General features: G+C 42.5%; 1 protein-coding gene across 1 annotated transcript; it reads right to left on the minus strand.

Annotated features, from left to right (window-relative positions):
• Window positions 1-146: 146 nt before the first annotated feature.
• LOC131197741 (C-type lectin Cal-like) lies at window positions 147-17,842 on the minus strand. Its single transcript, XM_058182182.1, has 6 exons — window positions 17,739-17,842; window positions 5,927-6,005; window positions 2,768-2,859; window positions 2,224-2,364; window positions 1,918-2,032; window positions 147-372 (listed from the first exon to the last, which is right to left on the minus strand). Exons 2-6 carry the CDS (start codon window positions 5,991-5,993, stop codon window positions 305-307), a joined length of 483 nt encoding a protein of 160 aa, XP_058038165.1. The 5' UTR covers window positions 5,994-6,005; window positions 17,739-17,842; the 3' UTR covers window positions 147-304.
• Window positions 17,843-20,742: the final 2,900 nt, after the last annotated feature.

Genomic DNA, 20,742 nt, shown 5'->3' on the forward strand with positions numbered 1-20,742 from the left:
TCACAACAGAGAAAGATGAACAAAATGTATCTTGTCCACCTTTGCATGTTGTTATTGGGAAAGAGGAGAAACAAACCAAGAATGACAACTTCAGAAAATATTTGCTTCAGAATATTTTTATTGATATTGTATACTGTGCACAAGTCATGAGAAAAGTTCGGAAGAATCAAAGAGGCAGTTCTTGTGAGTTCAGGTTTTGAAGAAAATGCAAGAAAACTTTATCTCTATGGAATGTGAGGAGGTAATGAGATAAGTGAGAAGGCATCAGTACCCTGGAAAGCACAGGGAGAAACTTCGGTCACCTCTACAACTCGTGTTTGCAGATGTAGGCATTACGTGTGTTGCATCGTATGTCGTTCCATAATTTAAAGCCTAAATTAGAAATCAGAAAAGTGCTATTATTATTTGCTTCAAAAAAGGGCTTTTTTTCTTTCTCCAAAGTGTAGGATTCAGAAGAATGAAAATACATTCCAATATACATTTACTGTAGATTGTCCTCAACTTACAATCATTCGTTTAGTGACATTCGTTGAAGTTACAACAGCACTGAAAAAAGTGGCTTATGACCATTTTTCACACTTACAACCATTGCAGCATCTCCATGGTCACATGACAAAAACTTGGATGCTTGACAATTAGTTCATATTTATAACAGTTTTAGTGTCCCAGGGTCATGTGATCACCATTATGAACATCTGACAAGCAAAGTCAAGACAAATTCACTTAATAATCATGTTACTAATGTAACAACTACAGTAATTCACTTAACAACTGTGGCAAGAAAGGCCATAAAATTCACTTAGTAATTGTCTCACTTAGCAAAGGAAACTTTGGGCTCAGTTATTTATTTTATTTGATTTATTTGTCAATCATATATAACAGGTAAAAGTATAAACATAATTTGGATACATGAAAAGAGTAAGTAAAAAGGGAATATTAGGACAGGGACGGTAGGCTGGCGGGTGTACTTATACACAGCCCTTACAGACCTCCTAGGAATGGGCTGAGGTCAACAGTAGACAGTTTAAGCTTAAAGTTTTGGGGGTTTGGGGAAGAAACTACAGAGTCAGGTAGTGCATTCCAGGCATTGACCACTCTGTTAAGGAAGTCATATTTTCTGCAGTTGAGTTTGGAGTGGTTTACCCTGAGTGTGCTTGTGTATTGATGTGCTTGTGTATTGATGTGCTTGTGTTTTAATATGTTTGAAGCTGAAGTAGTCATTGACATGTAGGACATTGTGATAGATAATTTTATGTATTAAGCTTAGATCAGATTGAAGTCTTCATAGTTCTAAGTTATCTAAGTCCAAAATTTGGAGACTGGTGGCATAAGGTATTTTATTGCAAGCAGAGGAGTGGAAGACTCTTCTTGTGAAATATCTCTGGACTCTCTCAATTATATTTATGTCCAATATGCAGTGCTGGTTCCAGACAGATGAGCTGTATTCAAGGATTGAACATAAATCAAGGATTATCTGCACTATATATGTCTGAGTTTGGGACAGATTGGGAAAGTTGTGGTTTGATTTCAATTCCATCTTTTGAATTTATAGGAACATTTGATTCTTATATGGCACTCTATGAAGATGTTTACTCACTTCATCCTAAAAATTTCTCTCTCAAATAATGTTAAAAAAGGATTAGACATAATTTCAACTCTATATCATTTAAAATTGGAGAAAAAAATTGAAACCATCAAAAGGTATCCATTGCAACATTGAAACTAAAGCATTTTTAAAAGAAAGTAGATTCCATTCTAATGGAATTCAGCTATGCATTTTGATCATGTTATAAGTTTTCTTGTCTCTAGCTTTCTAAGATCATAAAGAAATATATTGCTGATCTATGATTCCCCATAGGCTGAGAGAAATTGGAAACTCTTGGACAAGCTCAGAGAACTTCTGAGAAGTTTGTTCACCTGTGGATTGTCGCAGCTCCACGCAGTGCTCATTGTTGCCATAGTTATCTGGCTGGTAGTTCATCCAGGATTTGTAGTTGTAAATGGATTCATCAGCCCACCTCCACTTTCTAGTCTGTGGAAAGGAAATGTGCTTAAGAGAATGAGAGCTTTGTCTAAAAATGGACTAGTACTTTTTGTCTATGATTTTGAGTGTTTTAGTAATGAAGTATTGAGCAGGAGTCTATAGGATTTAGACAAGTCAATAAATATTGTGCCACACTTGGTAGTGATAAATAAGGGCAGAGTTAAATCAGATGATCTTACCTGACAGACATCATGGAGTCCAATCCAGACATTACCAAGTTCTCGTTGGTAAGTAGAGATGTGTTCAGCTACTAGGAGCATCTCTGCTTTGGTAAGGATGGAGGCGAGGTGGGCTCCACGGCCATAGCTCTGGCACTCAATCTGAAGAAAGCCAAAAGGAATATAACTTCTATGATTATTTCCCAAGACCAGGATCTGTGAAACTTCCCATGTGTTGAGTTAAGCTTCGTAGAATTCCAAATATGGTCAATCCTTGTTGCAATATGAACTGAAGATTTTAAAATCTTCCTGGAAGATGCTAATATTACACATCAATTTAGCCCAATCCTTTATTTCCATTTAAACGTCTTTCTTTCCAGTTCCAACTTTAAGAGTACTTTTACTCAGAGTGTTGGTAAAGAATATATATAGTTCAAATATAAGATGGTGGGATGTATATTATAGCTCAAAATCTGTAAAAGAGACAATCCTAATCTATCCATCACCCTACAAACTTTCTATAATTTCTATATAGTAGATGTTGATGGTGAGAAAGACTTCTTACCTCAGCTTCATGCCATGTTAACTTCTGATCAAAATAAGCATAGCAGTTTCCTTGGTTTTGCAGCCACTCCCTGGCACAGGTGTCAGCTTCCACTGCATTGAAAGAGGGCAGTGAAAAAGAATATTAGAAGACAGAATAACATGATATCTATATAGAATTCTAGGAACAAAAGAAACATCTTGTTAGATTGGGATGTCTAATTCAAAAATTTCCTCACCTGGTGGCCAACTAGGACAATTCAAGAGGATCCCTTGTATGAAAAAAAAGATTCCATATTTTTTGGAATATAAGTTTTGGGGGAGGAAAATAAGAAAAAAACCTGATTGGCAGGTGGATTGGCCTCCCAGAATACCCCCAATCAGCTGTTCCCAGAGGTAAATTTTAGCAACAGGTTCCTTGGTTGTGAGCTCTGTGCCTTGCTTTTTTTTTTTTTTTTGCTTTTTTCTCTGCCTCTGAAAGCCACCGAACAGCTTCAGCAAAAAAGCCTCTGAAGTTCTCTTTGGGGGCTCTTTTCTGAAGCTTTGTTTCTGATGTTTTTTTCAGTCTCTGAAACCTCCGTTTTAGAAGCTACATTCAGAGTATAAGACGCACCCAGTTTTTCACCCTCTTTTTTTGGGGAAAAAGGTGCATCTTATACTTCAAAAAATACGGAATATGTTTTTTTCAGAGCTACTAGGGTTTAGTATGTGTTGGTCTCCACTGCATTTAAAGAGGACCGTGAAAAAGAAGAAGACAGAACATCATGCTGGATGTACATGGCTCCTGCAGTTCAAGATTTTGTGACACTTGGTGGCAAACTAAGGAAATTCAGGGAGATTCCATGTGTGAAGGTGAGGCTGGAGATCTTTTCCACTTGCTTCTTCTAAACACCTAGTGTTTGATATGGTGATATACTACTTCTGTGAATCAGAAGTAGTAAACAGCAATCAGATCTAGCAGCCATGGATAGTCCTGTTCATCCTGATTTTGATATTACCCTTTTTTAAAAACTATCTGTACCAGCAGTGGGATTCACTTCCCTTCCCTACCAGTTCACAAATGTGAGTGCACATACACATGGCCTTCTGTGCATGTGCAGTGCTCATGCATTACATGTGGGTGGATGGGCGGAGCCTCTGACAGTCGCCGCTACCAGTTCGCCCGATCCATAAAGAACTGGCTGAATCCTACCACTGATCTACACTAGTGGCTATTATCATCCTTGATGGCAATGAATAAAGTGTCAAACTCAAGGCCTGTGGGCTGGAGGTGCCAAGGGGTGTTGAACTCAAGGCCCGCCGGCTGTATCTGGCCCACAGGTGCTTAGATCTGGCCAGTGGGGAAATAGTGAATGACTGGCCCTACTGAGCTTCGTTTTTGCTGGCAGAGTGTTACAGGAGGCTGTCCCAGCTGAAAATGGAGCTCGCAAGCCTGTTTTCACTGGCAGAGTACTTGGGCCACAGGCACCCCCCAACACGAGTGTGGTCAAACTGCTATGACTTCATGGACATTCCTACCCTGCCTCCCACGAGGTCAAACAAAACCCTGATGCGGCCTTCAATGAAATCCAGTTTGACACCCCTAGTGTACCGAGGGACATGTGACTTTGCATTCCATTGAATTCTTCCCTGATTGCTTATTTTATCTTATTATGTTACTTGCTCAGATCATAAATATGTCCAAAGTGATATAAATTAATATGAAATAACTCCCAAGCATGAAATGAGAAAACAAATTTATTCTAATTTTTGTGTTAAAGACAGATTGGGGTGCTGCTTTTTAGCTACTGAGTGATAAAAAGCATTTTAAATCTTTGATTCTAGAGACATTACAAATTTGTTACCTTGATATTGTCTCTTGGTCTGAACTGGCAGATAAAAATGGACTTGTGACAAATCTTGGTAATATTGGAATAGGGTTTTCAAATAAATTGTTTAAGTGGACATTCTTTTTTGATGTAAGTGATCTTAGCCACAAGAGAAAACTCCCATACAAGAGAAAACTTTCATACATTTTGGAATTTCTTTTATTGTCTAAAAGAATGAGGATGAGGAATTGTAATATCCCAATGTAAATGTCATTTTATTTTTGAAGATTGATATAATAAGTAAATTCTTCTAGCTTTAGAGAACAATTAATTTCTTTTTACTTTTGATGAATCTAGAATGGCACATTCAACTCTATTACACATCACCTGCCTTTTTTTTAATATTGATTCTGACCCTCTCTAACCTAGAACCAAGGGTGATCCAGAAAGAAATACCATATTTTTCAGAGTATAAAACACTCCAGACTATAAGACGCATCTACCCTTTTTGGTGAGGAAAATAAGAAATAGAAATCTGCCTCTGCCTCCCAATTTTGCCTCATTGCAGCAAACAGTCTGCTTTACTTTCATTTTCGTTTTTAGCATAGCTTGATTAGCACAAGAAAAAAAAACCTGCTGCCAGCAATTTACCTCCTTGCAGCAAGCAGCAGAGGCCCACGCAACAATAGGCAATGGCAATCCCTGCAGCCTGAAACAGCTGAGAGTTGGGAGGCTGATCCAATGGACAATCAACTTGTGCTAATTAGGCTGCACTGAAGCTGAAATGGGCTGTTTCTTCTTGCTGCTTGCTGCCAGGAGGTAAATTGCTGGGAGGCAGAGGCCAAAGGGTGGGGGCCAGTGGGTGGGCAAGGCTACATTCAGTGTATACGGTGCACCCAAATTTTCACCCTCTTTTTGGTGGGAAAAAGGTGCATCTTATATTCCAAAAAATACAGTAATATGCCTGGACCCCCCTAAAACAAATTACAGAAGATTAAAAGAACTTCTCCATATAACGGAAATCAACCCTAGGGGGGTTAATTCAACTTTGGTTAATGTGGTCCAGATGTAACATTATGAAACATCATAATTTAGTGGCAGACAATAAATATTAGAGGTCAAAATTCCCATGCTTAATTCCTGAAAGTGTAATGTTATAATTGTATCTTTGTCTAGAAACATTTTGCTCAAAACTACCTACATCTATATTTTTGTGAAGGGTAGTCATGGTTAGCTTAGCATCCCTTTAACATCTATTGGACACTTATAATTTAAGTTGTCAGAACAATTTTTGCTTCCAATGCTACAAAAAAACCGTGACTGGCATTAAAAGACAACCATCCAATGGTATTGAAAAATATCAAAGGAATTACCTGGAAAGAAAGGACCAGCAAAGAAGATGCCAAGAAGGCTGAGGCTCAAGTAAGTGAGGAAGGCCATCTTTTGGTTTACCTTCAAAGATATAAAGGAACATTAAATACCAGAAGTGATTCTTTAATTGCCATTCTTTGAAGAAAGGAAATGAAGAGAAGAAGAATATGTGTTTTTCTTGTTTAAATTGCAGTTCTTATCCTGTTCTCCCCTTATTTGGATTCTGAAGAAGCTATATATTTGATACGGTACAGAACAAAATCTAGTATAGTTATGTTTTAGCAAGTTCAAGGAAATCATGCTCATCTCAGTAGGTCGATTCTAAATAGGGTAAATTTAGACCCATTGTCTATGGAGAGTTTCAGTCATTTAGGTCATGGTTGTCCCACAGATGGTTTTGTTTTTTTTAGAAGGCAACTGGACTTTGTTTTTCCTTGAAGATATTTCACTTCTCATCCAGGAAACTAACTGAAGAAATGGGTTGGATGAGAAGCAAAATGTCTTCAAGGAAAAGTGAAGTCCAGTTACCTTTTGAAAAGCACCTTTGGGACAACCTGGACCAATTGATCCCAGCAGAACATCATCTACTTCAGGCCTTGCTCCAGATATCTCCTTAGTAATTTTTTTTATGAATTTTAGAGCAAAATTATGAATATGGTTAGACATTACAAACAAAATTATGGTTATGTCTCATATTATACATCAGGACAGTGATGTCATGAATATCAGTTTCTTTCTTTTTTAAAAAAATATATTTTTATTGTTTACATATAAATACAGTTGTATCTAATATAGTGTAATTGTCTTGGCATTCCACTTGCTATGAAACAAAGGTAAAAACAAAATAATATATATATTATTTTAAACAGTATTAGTGTTGTACCATCATATTCTAGAATGTCAATTTATCTATCTTTCTAATATCTACATTCTAATACCTACACAGTATCTCTTTCCATGTCCACCAAACCTGATTCTTTCGCATTCCAACTTCTACCTCGAGTTTCTAACCATTTATAGAATCTATTCCATGTATCATAGTATTCTGTATCTCCTTTATCTTTTAATTTTAGTGTTAGTCTGTCCATTTCCGCACAGCCTAGTACCTTCCTTATCATCTCCTACTCTGAATATCAGGAATATAATTTTCTTTCTTAACCTGAGAAGAAGCTACAACTTATGTCAAATGTCAGAAATAGGGACCTGTATTAAGGAATATTTTTTCGTATAGTCTTTGAAATGCACTGTAAATAAATATCAAGAATTAAGAATCTGGCAATACTCCAGTGTTCTTATTCAAATTAAGTTTTGCATTTGATTTCTTCAGCTTCTTTTCTCTGTGAGACACCAAGAAGCAGATATTGTAACTAAACCAGGTTAATAAAACTTCTACTGTTGTGAGAATATAACTTTTGTTCCTAAAGACCTTATCACTGCTATGCTTGTTTGCCTTCCATATTTGGTTCTGCTACACTATAGCGTGCATCTCTTCAGCCACTCACCTTGCGATGTTCTTCTCCTGGATGGGAAGAAGTGGTGGACAGCTGAGCTGGATCTCTCTCAGATGCTGTCTTGCTTTCTGAGAAATAGTTATATACAACCCAGGAAGACATGGTGCAACACTAATGCCCTGAGTGTTTCAAGGAAATCCTGATCTGTCCTTTTCAATTTTGCATAAATAAAGGCCAAAGTGGCAGGAAGTAGTTCCTCAACCCTATCATGTAGCGTGGAAAAAGGGCATTAACTTTTATTTTAAACATGTAAGTATTGCTAAAATAATCACTTTGACCATATATCCTTGAAAAGAGCTGTCAAATGAAGAATATCAAGCATTTTTTCATTTTCTCATTCCATCGATGTTTAATTCCAGATATTAGCTTAGTGGAAGCCCAAGATTTCTCTAACCCACTGCAAGACCCTGTTTTTCTACAATGTCCCTGGTTTAATATTTTCCACACAAGACTCCTTCTCCTTCTCCTTCTCCTTCTCCTTCTCCTTCTCCTTCTCTTTTCTTTCTCCTTCTCCCTCTTCTTTTGAGTGTTCAGAACAACACTCAAAATGTCTAACGACAATGAAGATGATGTTATTCATTCAGTCTGATTCTTGGCAGCTCTATGGGCCAGGTCTCTCCGCATCTTCTGATCTTATACTTGTAGGAAGTTAAAACCCACCCGTCTCGTAGAAAAATGAAATATTTTAGGAAACATTAAAAGGGCAGAATATTTCCCCTAAAAGGGAGGCAGAAACTCAGCCCCTCCACCATTGCTAATGGGCCATTAAGGCCTGAGCCAGTCCATTCTACATAAGAAAGATCTATCTCCGTCAGGCAGAGCCATTTAATTGCCCTTCATTGCACCATCCACCAAGTTTCAACCAAACTTAGAACACAGACAACCTAAAAAGCTAGCTATGACCTCTGACAGCAACCAAACAGGGTACTCTTCCTGTGCCCCAGGAAATTCAAAGCCAGAGAGGGTATAAAACCTAGGCACTCTTAGCATCTCTTCTCTTTTTTTCACCCAAGATCTCCAAAGCATGTGATCCTGTTCATCAATAAACCTTCTTTCCAAGCAACTTTCATGAATCCAGTGTCTTTTCCCCCACTTGGAACTGAATCCAGAAGGATATTTCTTCCAACACACTATTTCTTTGAGTTTTTTATTCTCTGTCTGGTGTCAACTTTGATGGTATTGAGTAATTGCTTGGTTTTCTTTTACCGCTAACTGTTCCAAACACTCTTGCTTTATCCAGTGAATTCCCCCATATGGCCAAAGTAAATGAGACAGAATTGTGTGATTTTGCCTTCTAGTGAGGCTAACAACAATAGTAATGAAAATAGAACACAGAAAGTCAAAATCAGAAGAAAACAATTAAAATGACTTCAGATAATTGAAAAGGCCTAGCTAATAAAGTCATCATTTCTCATTTAAAAACTTTTCTCCTCGTATTTTAAGAATGGGTAAGAACATTTCTCTGCCAAGAGTCAGCTGGACTTAGAAGAACTCTTTAGGAATTATCTGACAAAGGAATTCAACTATAGCCAGGTTCTTCAGGCAATGTCAAAAGCTGTTGATATTTAGGAAACAATAAAGGCTTTGCAAAGTTTTGAAGGACAGCACAAGCCAATAAAGTTCTCCATCAACTATCTGCACATAGTTATAGTTGTTTGGAAATCAGCATATATTTTCACTCTTGATAATTGTTTATGAATTGATTGCCTCTGGACATTTGCTTATATATGCATGAAAGTTGGACTCACTTTATATATTTGAGATAACCCTAAAGAATTTACTTCAATGAGAAACTAGTGTAGGAAGTTAGTACCTGCCCTTGCCCTAGGAAAATGAGATATTTTAGGAAATATTAAAAGGGCAGAATATTTCCTCAAAAAGGGAGGCAGAAATTCAGCTTCCACCTTTGTTAATGGGCTATTTAGGCCTGAGCCAGTCCATTCTACATAACAAAGATAGGATTAGCCTCTATACATCTAGCAACAGGACTCACCACATGGCACCTGGAGAGATTGCATCACCCAGCAAGGCTCAACCAAACTTGGACTCAAAACACAGCTTACAGAGTTGCCCCTGCATGGCCCCGTGGGAGTCTGACAACCAATCAGAATACAAAGCCCAACAAAGGGCATAAAACGAAGGCATTCTCAGCATCTCTTCCCTTTTTTTAAGTATTATCTTTGATAAAGCTTTCACTACCAGTTCCCTTCCCAAACTTTGGTCAATAGCCACAGTCATCCCTATCTTCAAAAAAGGAGACCCCAGCTTAGTCGAAAACTACAGACCGATCTCCCTTTGCTGCGTCACCTGCAAAGTCATGGAATCAATCATCAACCAATCCATTACCTCACACTTAGAAACTAACAACCTACTCTCCAATAAACAATTTGGTTTCAGGAAAAAATTATCATGTAACTTACAACTTCTCCACTGTAAAAACATATGGACTACAAATCTTGATCAAGGCAAAACAATAGATGCAATCTACATAGACTTCTGCAAAGCTTTTGACTCAGTAGTACATGACAAACTTCTCTTAAAACTAAAATCCTACGGCATTTCAGAACCTCTTCACAATTGGATAAATGCCTTCCTATCAAACAGACAAGAAGTGGTCAAAATTGGCAATGCTTTATCAAATCCTGTTCCTGTCAAGAGTGGCGTTCCTCAAGGCAGCGTCCTTGGACCAACACTCTTTATACTATACATTAATGATCTTTGTGACCATATCTCAAGTAATTGTGTTCTCTTTGCTGATGATGTCAAACTATTTAACACCACAGACAATACTTCTATCATTCAAAACGACCTTGACCATCTAACCGCTTGGTCTAAAAATTGGCAGCTCCAAATTTCAACCAGCAAATGCTCAGTTCTACATATAGGAAAAAAGAACCCAAACACTAAGTACATACTAGATGGACATTACCTTACAGACGACCCCCATCCTGTTAAAGACCTTGGAGTTTTCATGTCAAATGATCTAAGTGCCAAAGCCCACTGCAACTACATAGCAAAAAAAGCTCTAAGAGTTGTAAACCTAATCTTGCATAGCTTCTTTTCCAAAAACACCACACTACTAACCAGAGCATATAAAACATTTGCTAGACCAATTCTAGAATACAGCTTGCCTGTTTGGAACCCTCACCACATCTCTGACATCAATACAATTGAACGTGTCCAGAAATATTTTACAAGATGAGTTCTCCATTCCTCTGAAAACAATAAAATACCTTATCCCACGAGACTTGAAATCCTAGGCTTAGAAAACTTGAAACTCCGTCGCCTTCAACAAGACCTAAGTTTAACTCACAGAATCATCTATTGTAATGTCCTTCCTGTCAAAGACTACTTCAGCTTTAATTGCAATAATACAAGGGCAACCAATAGATTTAAATTTAATGTCAACTGCTTTAATCTAGATTGCAGAAAATATGACTTCTGTAACAGAATCATCAGTGCTTGGAATACTTTACCTGACTCTGTGGTCTCTTCTCATAATCCTAAAAGCTTTAACCAAAAACTTTCTACTATTGACCTCACCCCATTCCTAAGAGGACCATAAGGGGCGTGCATAAGCGCACAAACGTGCCTACCGTTCCTGTCCTATTGTTTTTCTTTTCTTCTTCCTACACACACACACACACACACACACACACACACACACACACACATATATATATATAAATCCGTAGTTAATAAGGCCCCCCTAGTATACGACCTTATTCAGGGGGGCGCTGCGGACCTTATAGGCGTTACGGAAACCTGGCTGGGCACTGAAGGGGGTGTGCCCCTTGTTGAGATGTGCCCGCCGGGTTTCCGTGCATTCCATCAGCCGAGGGCCCAGGGTAGGGGTGGGGGGGTGGCGGTTGTGATTAGAGAAAGTCTAGAGCCGAGGGAGACCACTGTACCCCAGATTGCCGGGTGCGAATCCCTCTTTGTGAGATGGGGCCATAGGTGCCAGATGGGTTTGCTGATCACGTACCTGGCTCCTTGCTGCGTGACAGCTGCCCTGCCCGAGCTCCTGGAGGTGCTGGCCGGGGTGGCAGTTGAGACCCCCAGACTTTTAGTCATGGGGGACTTTAACTTGCCATCGTCCGGCTCGTCATCGACGGCAGCTCGGGAGTTCATGGCTTCCATGACGGCCCTGGACCTGACCCAAGTAATTGATGGCCCTACTCACATTGGGGGTGGCACCCTGGACCTGATTTTTGTCTCTGGTCAGTGGTTGAGAGATCTGGACTTAAAGGAAATAGTCATTGAACCTTTGTCATGGTCAGATCACTCTCTTCTTCGTCTGGACTTTCTGACCGCCATTCACCGCCGCAGGGAGACGGAGCCGACACGCTGGTTCCGTCCCAGGCGCCTGATGGACCCGGAGGGGTTCCGGACGGAGCTTGGGCCATTTCCTGAGGGTCTGGCTCACGGCTCGGCTGAGGAACTTGTTGCGGCCTGGGAACGGGCCGCGGCGGGGGCCTTAGACCGGGTCGTGCCTTTGCGGCCTCTGACCCGGCGCAGGTCCCAACCGGCTCCTTGGTTCTCTGAGGAGCTGAGAGGATGAAACGCCGGAGAAGACGTCTAGAGAGTTCCTGGAGGTCTAGCCGTTCTGAAGCTGATCGGACACTAGTGAAGTCCTATACTAGGGCTTACCTAGTGGCAATGAGGGGGGCGAGGCGGAGCGACGCCTCCTCATTGCATCGGCAGATAACCGCCCAGCCGCCCTGTTTCGGGTGACCCGCTCCCTCCTACACCAGGGGGAGCGGGATGACCCGTTGCAGGGACGTGCTGAGGAGTTTAACGGTTATCTATACGATAAAATCGTTCAGCTTCGGGATGGTTTGGACCAAGATTGCGGTGATACGGGTGAGACGGCTGAGGGTGGTCTTGGTGACATTTTATGGGATGAGTTTGACCCTGTCGCTCCCGAGGACATGGACAGGTTGTTGGGGAGGCTGAATGCCACCACGTGTTTACTGGACCCGTGCCCCTCCTGGTTGGTGCTGGCCACGCAGGAGGTGACACGAGGCTGGCTCCAGGCGATTACGAGCGCTTCTTTGATGGAGGGTGTCTTTCCGGCCGCCTTGAAAGAGGCGGTGGTGAGGCCCCTCCTCAAGAAGCCTTCCCTGGACCCGGCTGTTTTAGGTAATTATCGTCCGGTCTCCAACCTTCGCTTCACGGCGAAGGGTGTAGAGAGGATGGTGGGATATCAGTTTCCCTTGCACCTGGATGAAACTGTCTATCTAGACCCGTTCCAGTCCGGTTTCCGACCCGGGTACAGCACGGAGACGGCTTTGGTCGCGTTGGTGGATGATCTCTGGAGGGCCAGGGATAGGGGTTGTTCCTCTGCCCTGGTCCTATTAGACCTCTCAGCGGCTTTCGATACCATCGACCATGGTATCCTGCTGCGCCGGTTAGAGGGATTGGGAGTGGGAGGCACCGTTTATCGGTGGTTCTCCTCCTATCTCTCTGACCGGTCGCAGTCGGTGTTGACAGGGGGGCAGAGGTCGGCCCCGAGGCGCCTCACTTGTGGGGTGCCGCAGGGATCGATCCTCTCGCCCCTTCTGTTCAACATCTATATGAAGCCGCTGGGTGAGATCATCAGTGGGTTCGGTGTGAGGTACCAGCTGTACGCGGATGACACCCAGCTGTACTTTTCCACACCGGACCACCCCAACGAAGCCATCGAAGTGCTGTCCCGGTGTCTGGAGGCCGTACGGGTCTGGATGGGGAGAAACAGGCTCAAGCTCAATCCCTCCAAGACAGAGTGGCTGTGGATGCCGGCGTCCCGGTACAGTCAGCTAAATCCGCAGCTGACCATCGGTGGCGAGTCATTGGCCCCGATGGAGAGGGTGCGCAACTTAGGCGTCCTCCTGGATGAACGGCTGTCTCTAGAAGATCATTTGACAGCCGTCTCCAGGAGAGCGTTCTACCAGGTTCGCCTGGTGCGCCAGTTGCGCCCCTTTCTGGACCGGGAGGCCCTATGCACGGTCACTCACGCCCTCGTGACGTCTCGCCTGGATTACTGTAACGCTCTCTACATGGGGCTCCCCTTGAAGGGCATCCGGAGGCTACAGTTAGTCCAGAATGCGGCTGCGCGGGTGATAGATGGAGCCCCTCGTGGCTCCCGTATAACACCTATCCTGCGCGGTCTGCACTGGCTACCTGTGGCTTTCCGGGTGCGCTTCAAGGTTTTGGTGACCACCTTTAAAGCGCTCCATGGCATAGGGCCGGGTTATTTACGGGACCGCCTACTGCGACCAGATACCTCTCACCGACCCGTGCGCTCTCACAGAGAGGGACTCCTCAGGGTGCCGTCAGCTAGGCAGTGTCGTCTGGCGACACCCAGGGGAAGGGCCTTCTCTGTGGGGGCTCCGCCTCTGGAACGAACTCCCCCCAGGACTCCGTCAACTTCCGGACCTTCGAACCTTCCGTCGCGAGCTCAAGACTCATTTATTCATCTGTGCAGGACTGGCTTAGTTTTTTAGATTTTAAATTTAGAGGGGTTTTTAAATTGATTTTAATATCTATATTTTTTACTTTTAATTAATTGGGCAGTAGAATAAGTTTTTTTAATGATTGTTTTAATTTGTATATTGATGTTTTTATATGCCTGTGAACCGCCCTGAGTCCTTTGGGAGATAGGGCGGTATATAAATTCAAACAATAAATAAATAAATAAATAAATATATATATATATATATATATATATATATCCAAGCAACTTCCATGAATCCAGTGTCTTTTTCCCCACTTGGGACTGAACCCAGAAGGAGATTTCTTCCAATGCTAGATAAACAGCCATCGATGATCCTGTACACTCTGTATTTAGGTTTTCATGTGTTTAAAGATTCCGATTAGGAGGACAATATCAAAACACCATGGAGTGTCAGGAAGTATAGGCAAATGAAAGTTGGACTCCACCGAGAAACATTCAGCGTCTTCTTGTGAATAAAAGATTGTTCATGAGTAGGATGAAGTTTCTCCGCATAGCTATGCTTACCTGCTATTGGAATCTGGATATCTATTTTATTTATTTATTTTGTTGAGTACGTATTAGGTAATATAAGTATAAGCATGAATTGAATACATAAAATGAATACAATTAAAGGAAACATTAGGACAGGGATGGTAGGCACGCTGGTGCTCTTATGCCCTTAAAGACCTCTTAGGAATGGGGTGAGGTCAACAGTTGCCAGTCTAAGGTTAAAATTTTGGGAGTTTTGGGATGAAACCACAGAGTCAGGTAGTGCATTCCAGGCATTGACCACTCTGTTGCTGAAGTCATATTTTCTGCAATTGAGTTTGGAACGGTTGACTAAGTTTGTATCTATTGTGTGCTTGTGTATTGTTGTGGTTGAAGCTGAAGTAGTCATTGACAGGTAGGACATTGTAGCAGATGATTTTATGAGCTATGCTTAAGTCATACCGAAGGCAGCATAGTTCTAAGTTTTCTAAGCCCAGAATTTCAAGTCTGGTGGCATAAGGTATTTTGTTGCGATCAGAGGAGTGGAGGACTCTTCTTGTGAAATATTTCTGGACATGTTCAATTATATTAATGTCTGATATGCAGTGCAGGTTCCAGGCAGATGAGCTGTATTCAAAAATTGATCTAGCAAATGCTTTGTATGCTCTGGTTAGTAGTGTAATATTACCAGAGAAGAAGCTATGCAGGGTTAGGTTTACAACCCTTAATGCCTTTTTCGCAATGTTGTTACAATGGGCTTTGGCACTTAGATCATTAGATATGAGTACTCCAAGGTCCTTGACAGAGTGAGTTCTAGAAACTCTAGCTTGACAATTCTATCTAATTCAGCTTCTAAACTAACTCATCTTTTTGATCAACAAAGGTATTTTTAGGGGGGATTTCCATTATTGGAGTTCTGAATTTTCTCTGTAGCCAATTTGAACTCTGATTGCAACTCTGATTAAACCAGGCTTGGCTTGTTGTTTATTGAAATTGCTTTGCAGACTGTGGCTTGTTTCTTGATTATTCTTCTGTTTTGAGTTTTCTGTTCATTGCCTAGAGAGCTCTATAGCAGAACAGAAACCCAGGCCAGGTTTCATGTCTGCCGGTTGACAGGTCCATAATTGTCACAGCCCATTATAGAGTAGGTAGGAGATGGGGTGCATGTGTGGGACCACACACACATTGTATTTTGAGAGTTCGGCACACTGAAAAGGTTAGCCATCACTGTCCTAGGACATTTACAAACATTTTGCCTATAAAAATAATCCTTACAAGAATTCAGCTATCTCATGTGTGTTATGTGGGCAGCCAATACATTGTTTTTACTCATTCTCTTCCCTGGATTTTCCAACATCAGTGGATATTATTAAAGATATCCAACTTGTGAACAGATATATTTTTACCCAGTGTTGAAAAATAATCACAAAAGCTGAAACTGTCATTTTTTTTGACAGTTCATGATAAGTTCATAAGGTGTCAAAGGGATTTCCCTCCAGGCTTATAAATTTCCTGGTGGCCTTCAAGAGTGAGCTGAAAGGGAGAACAATGTAACAACTCAAGAATGATATTTGCATGTATATGTAGTATTTTACTACTTACTCTTAAGATTATCGATCACCTTAATTTTTGCACTATAATGGAAGACCAGTAGTTGCATAAATGGTATGAGTCATAGTCAGCTGCAAATCAAAACCTCTCAATGTATCTTCTCCTTCAACTTCCTTTTCATCATGTTATTTTTGCCTTTGGTATTTTTATATAGCACTTTTCTTTTTATTTTCAAAAGAATTTTGATCTAAAAAAAGAATCTACTGAGCCCTAAAGAAACTGCCACTGTTTAGTTCAGAGCTGTTCAGTTCTTTGATTTTGAAATAAAGAGCACAAAGATAAATAATTTTTAGATAAATGAATGGTTTATTGGATAGACAAATTTAGAAGACCATCTTTACGGTGACTCAGTATTGGGAATGGTGCCATCATATCTGCATTTTTGTTAAGTTGACTGCAAAACTGGGAAAAAACACTTACCTCAAAATATCTTTTTTTGGAGATTCTCAGTCATTCAGGACATGGTTGTCCCAAAAGTGCTTTTTCAAGAGGCAACTGGACTTTCTGGTTTTAATCTGAAGATGTTTCACTTCTCATCCAAGAACTTCTTCAACTCAAAATACTTGATTGCACCCACTAATGATAAAGTTTTCTTTGTCCAGCTGAGTTGGGTTGGGTGATCATTGATAAATGTGGACCACCTCCTACAATATATCTTTCATGGTAGATGTTCAATCTAAGGTAATTGAATTCCTCTAATTGAAGTTCTCTGTCTGAAAACTGTAGAGGTAACTTTCAAACTGGTCAGTTGTGAGTCACTTGTGACAGAGACATTCACCTTGGGGCTTGTTATAGCATTTTGTAACTGGACATCCTGGTTAGCAATGGTGTCAATAGTATGTCAAGACACTTCCTGAAACCTGTTACCCTTGTTATTTCATCACACCTTCTTGAAATGTATATAACAGACATCCGTGGAACACAAAAACTCTAAGATCACCTTCAGCAGGAAAACACAACATAACTTCTGGTGGAATATTCAGGTGAGGACATAAATTACCTGCTTTTTTTTGTTATTTTTTCCTATGGGATTGTTATTGCCATTTAAGGATGCTGTCATGGTTCCAAACCAAGCCAGCAAAAGAAGAGGCCACACTGTGAGTAGAATGGGTCTCTTTACTCTCCTTTACTTGGCACGGGTGAACAATAGAAGGGTTTTTAGCCAGCATTACTGGCTTCTACTAGCCAGCAGGTTATACCCTTCTACTCCTGGTTACTCCCAGCTGGCTCCAGCTGGCTCCCAGTTCTCTGATGCATTGGCCCTCCCAGTTCTCTAATGCACTGGCCCTCCAGCGCAGGTCGTCTCCCTACAGACATATTCATGTGGTGGAGGGAAGGGGCCCTAGGCTCTCCTCAGCCTCCTATACCCACCTTCCCACATATAGTTGTGCCCCATTTGTCCAACCCGGCCAAGCCCAGGTTCCCAGCTTCGCTCATTTTTGGTATGACCAAGAAACAGATCATCTCCCAGTGCATAGCCATCTCCAACCTTGCAGGTTCTGTGATGTGGGTGGCAGGGACTCCCCCCAACAGGGACCCATCCACCTGCTTAAACCGCAGTGACTTGACCAACTGCCATGTCATAACCCCCAGCTCACTGACTGTTAACAAGCTAATCAGACATCGGGTGCATCCAGAGTCAATCATTGCCTCGAACACTCCACAAGCCCTCCTTTGAGGGGCTGTGAGACACATTGGGACCACAAAACATCAAATGGGGGCACTTACCACTAGACCTTGGTCCCCTTCATCATTGCTGTCATCTAGGACCTGTGGAAGCTCAGCCTCAACGAGGATTTCCACCTCATCTAGTCGGGATGGCAGGGCCCCACCCATCTGGTAGGCTACCCTGGACTTCTCGGGAATCTTCCTAGGGTTTTCTCAGTTTTCCCTGGTCCACAGTCTTTGTTCTTCCCCTTTGGTATAGGGGCTGGGCCCTCAGCTGCCTGATGGCTGGTCTGACCGCATCTAAAGCACAATATAGACAGGTGAGCAGGCCAATCTGGGGCTCCAACCCCACCCCATGGGTGGAGCTGTGCATTTGATGGTCAACTGCCACTTAGGGGACCTACATGGTCCCAGGTCCCTCTTGAACAGAACTTCCTCAACTCAGCATCTATGGTTGCGCAGTACCACTCATTTAGCTGAGGGGATAGGTAACGTTATGCACAGGCCTGCCACAGGCCTTTGATCAAGCCCTGCTTTGAATCGATGAACCAGAAGTTCTTCTAGCCAATGCCATAATTTGCTGGCAAGTCAGCGGAACTCCCGTATATAGTCCGGCACCTGGAAAGGCCCTTGATTAATGCCATCAGCTCCCCTTCAGCCCTCTGGGTCTAGGTCATGTCCTCAAAATGGCACTGTAAAGCTTCCAGCAGCAAGTTGACATCTCCCAACTCTCAAGCATTGTCACTGTACAGATCCGCTACCCAGTCTGCTGCTTTCCTGTCCAGGACCGCTGTCTCCACATCCTCCATAGCCTGGGGTATAGGTGTGCATAGCAGTTCATGTGACTAATGACCTGGCATACAAATAGAGCCAATCTGGTGGGGTACCTGTCATATATGGCCCTCAGGTGTGGTGGGTCCCTGGCCAATAACCTAGAGATGCCCCTTGTCCTGAGAGAGCTAATAGTCAGGGCCACCTCCTGGTAGTTGAGCCGCAATCCCAGCAGCAACTGTGAATTTGCCCACCAGTCTCCAGCAGCCTGTGCTGCTGGACCTTCCAATGCAGCCCCCTCTGCTAGTCCCACGTCAGTCTCCCTCTCCAGTTCTTTGGCCATCCCACTGGTTGGCGCTGACATGCAGCTGCCCCCAGAATCAGCAAACCAGCCCAACAAATAGCTGTTTCTGAACAAACTGACAAATAGCTGATCCGCAAAACCGACCAGAATCAGCACGCAGTGGCCAATGATCATCTGCTCCCTCTGAGCAGGCCGGAAGCAGCTATAATAATAACAACAGAGTTGGAAGGGACCTTGGAGGCCTTCTAGTCCAACCATCTGCCCAGGCAGGAAACCCTACACCATCTCAGACAGATGGTTATCCAATATTGAGCTAGCAGCTCAAAAGTCAAAAGAAAGAGGGTGAGAATGCTGGCTACCTGTCACAGTTCCAAACAAGCCAGCAAAAGAAGAGGCCACACTGTGAGTAGAACAGGTCTCTTTACTGGAGTCATAGTTTGGCACGTGGTGAATAGAGTAAAAGGATTTTTAGCCAGCATTACTGGCTTCTACTAGCAAGCTGGCTCCACCCTCCTGTTCCTGGTTGTTCCTGGATGGCTCCAGCAAGTACTCTTGCTGCAGCCCAGTTCCTCCCTGGCCAGCTCCAACAAGCACTATTCACTATTTTTTAGCTAGGTTCCAGCAAGCACTCTTCGAACTGGTTGCTCTCTGGTGGCTCCAGCAGGTATTCTTCAGGCCTGGAGGGCTTCTGAACCAACTGCACTGGCTTGCTTTCCTGGCTCCTCTCCCAGCGTGAGTCCCATCACCCAACACCAATCTGTGGCCCCATGCATTCCCCTCCCCTAACATGTGTGTGGCAACTTCAAAATAGCACACTGTGGCCATTTGGAATGATACGCTGTCTCATATGTTGACAGATGGTTTTGAAGGAGCCCTCAACTTATGAGCATTTCACTTTAGTGGTTGTTGGGAGTTACGATGTTGACCACAGGAACTTAGGTTTGGTCCTCAAAGTTCCAGTCATTGCAATACCCCTGTGGTCACTCAAAAAATGTTTTGGTTACTTGGCAACCAGCTTCTACCTATGACCAGTTGGAGCTTCCCATGACCATGTAATTGTCATTTGTGACCTTTCCTACCAGTTTCCTTTAAGCAAAGTCAATAGGAAACTGGCAAAAAAGGTTGCAAGTCCTTGTGGTAAGTCTCCTCCATGCTTTTTTTTTTTGGCTCACCTGCACAGACCATCCTTCTTCTGCCTTTTGCCTGCTTGCATACACCACACCCTTCTATCCCCCTTTGCCCTCTTTCACCCTCAGTGCTCTCTTTCCCTAGCCTACCTGCACTTTCACACATCTAACACACTCATAAGAGCCTTAACAGAATAACAGAGTTGGAAGGGACCTTGGAGGTCTTCTAGTCCAACCCTCTACTCAGACAGGAAGCCCTATACTATTTCAGACAAATAGTTGTCCAATCTCTTCTTCAAAGCCTTCAGTATTGGAGCACCCACAATTTCTGGAGGCAAGTTGTTCCACTGATTAATTATTCTAATTGTCAAGAAATTTTTCCTTAGTTGGCTGGTTCTCTCCTTGACTGGTTTCCATCCATTGCTTCTTGTCCTGCCTTCAAGTGCTTTGGAGAATAGCTTGACTCCCTCTTCTTTGTGGCAGCCCCTCAAATATTGGAACACTGCTAACATGTCATTCCTAATCCTTCCTTTTACCATACTATATACCAAATTCCTATAATTGTTCTTCGTATGTTTTAGCCCAGTAATGGTGAACTTACGGCATGCATGCTGGAAGCGGCACACAAAACCATCCCATGAAGAATGTGTGGTCTTATTGGCTCCTATTCCTCATTCCTGTGATCACACACATGCCAGTCAACTGGCCATCTGCACACGGGAGCGGCAAAACCTGGAAGAATGGCATTCTGTCATGCATGCGCAGGCTGGCACCCGAAATTCTGGGTTGACGTCGCACGCATGCCTAAAGGCCAGCTGTTCATTGGGTGCGCGTCTATGCTGGTATCCGGGTGCTCGGGTGC

Source organism: Ahaetulla prasina, chromosome 4, assembly GCF_028640845.1.
Source record: "Ahaetulla prasina isolate Xishuangbanna chromosome 4, ASM2864084v1, whole genome shotgun sequence".
Lineage (NCBI taxonomy): Eukaryota > Metazoa > Chordata > Lepidosauria > Squamata > Colubridae > Ahaetulla > Ahaetulla prasina.

Coding starts and splice junctions, on each gene's coding strand:
- LOC131197741 (XM_058182182.1), bottom strand. CDS start 5,993: ATGGCCTTCCTCACTTACTTGAGCCTCAGCCTTCTTGGCATCTTCTTT. Junction 2,033..2,223: donor GACTCCATGATGTCTGTCAG/GTAAGATCATCT, acceptor TCCTTTCCACAG/ACTAGAAAGTGGAGGTGGGC. Junction 373..1,917: donor GGAGCTGCGACAATCCACAG/GTGAACAAACTT, acceptor TTTCTAATTTAG/GCTTTAAATTATGGAACGAC.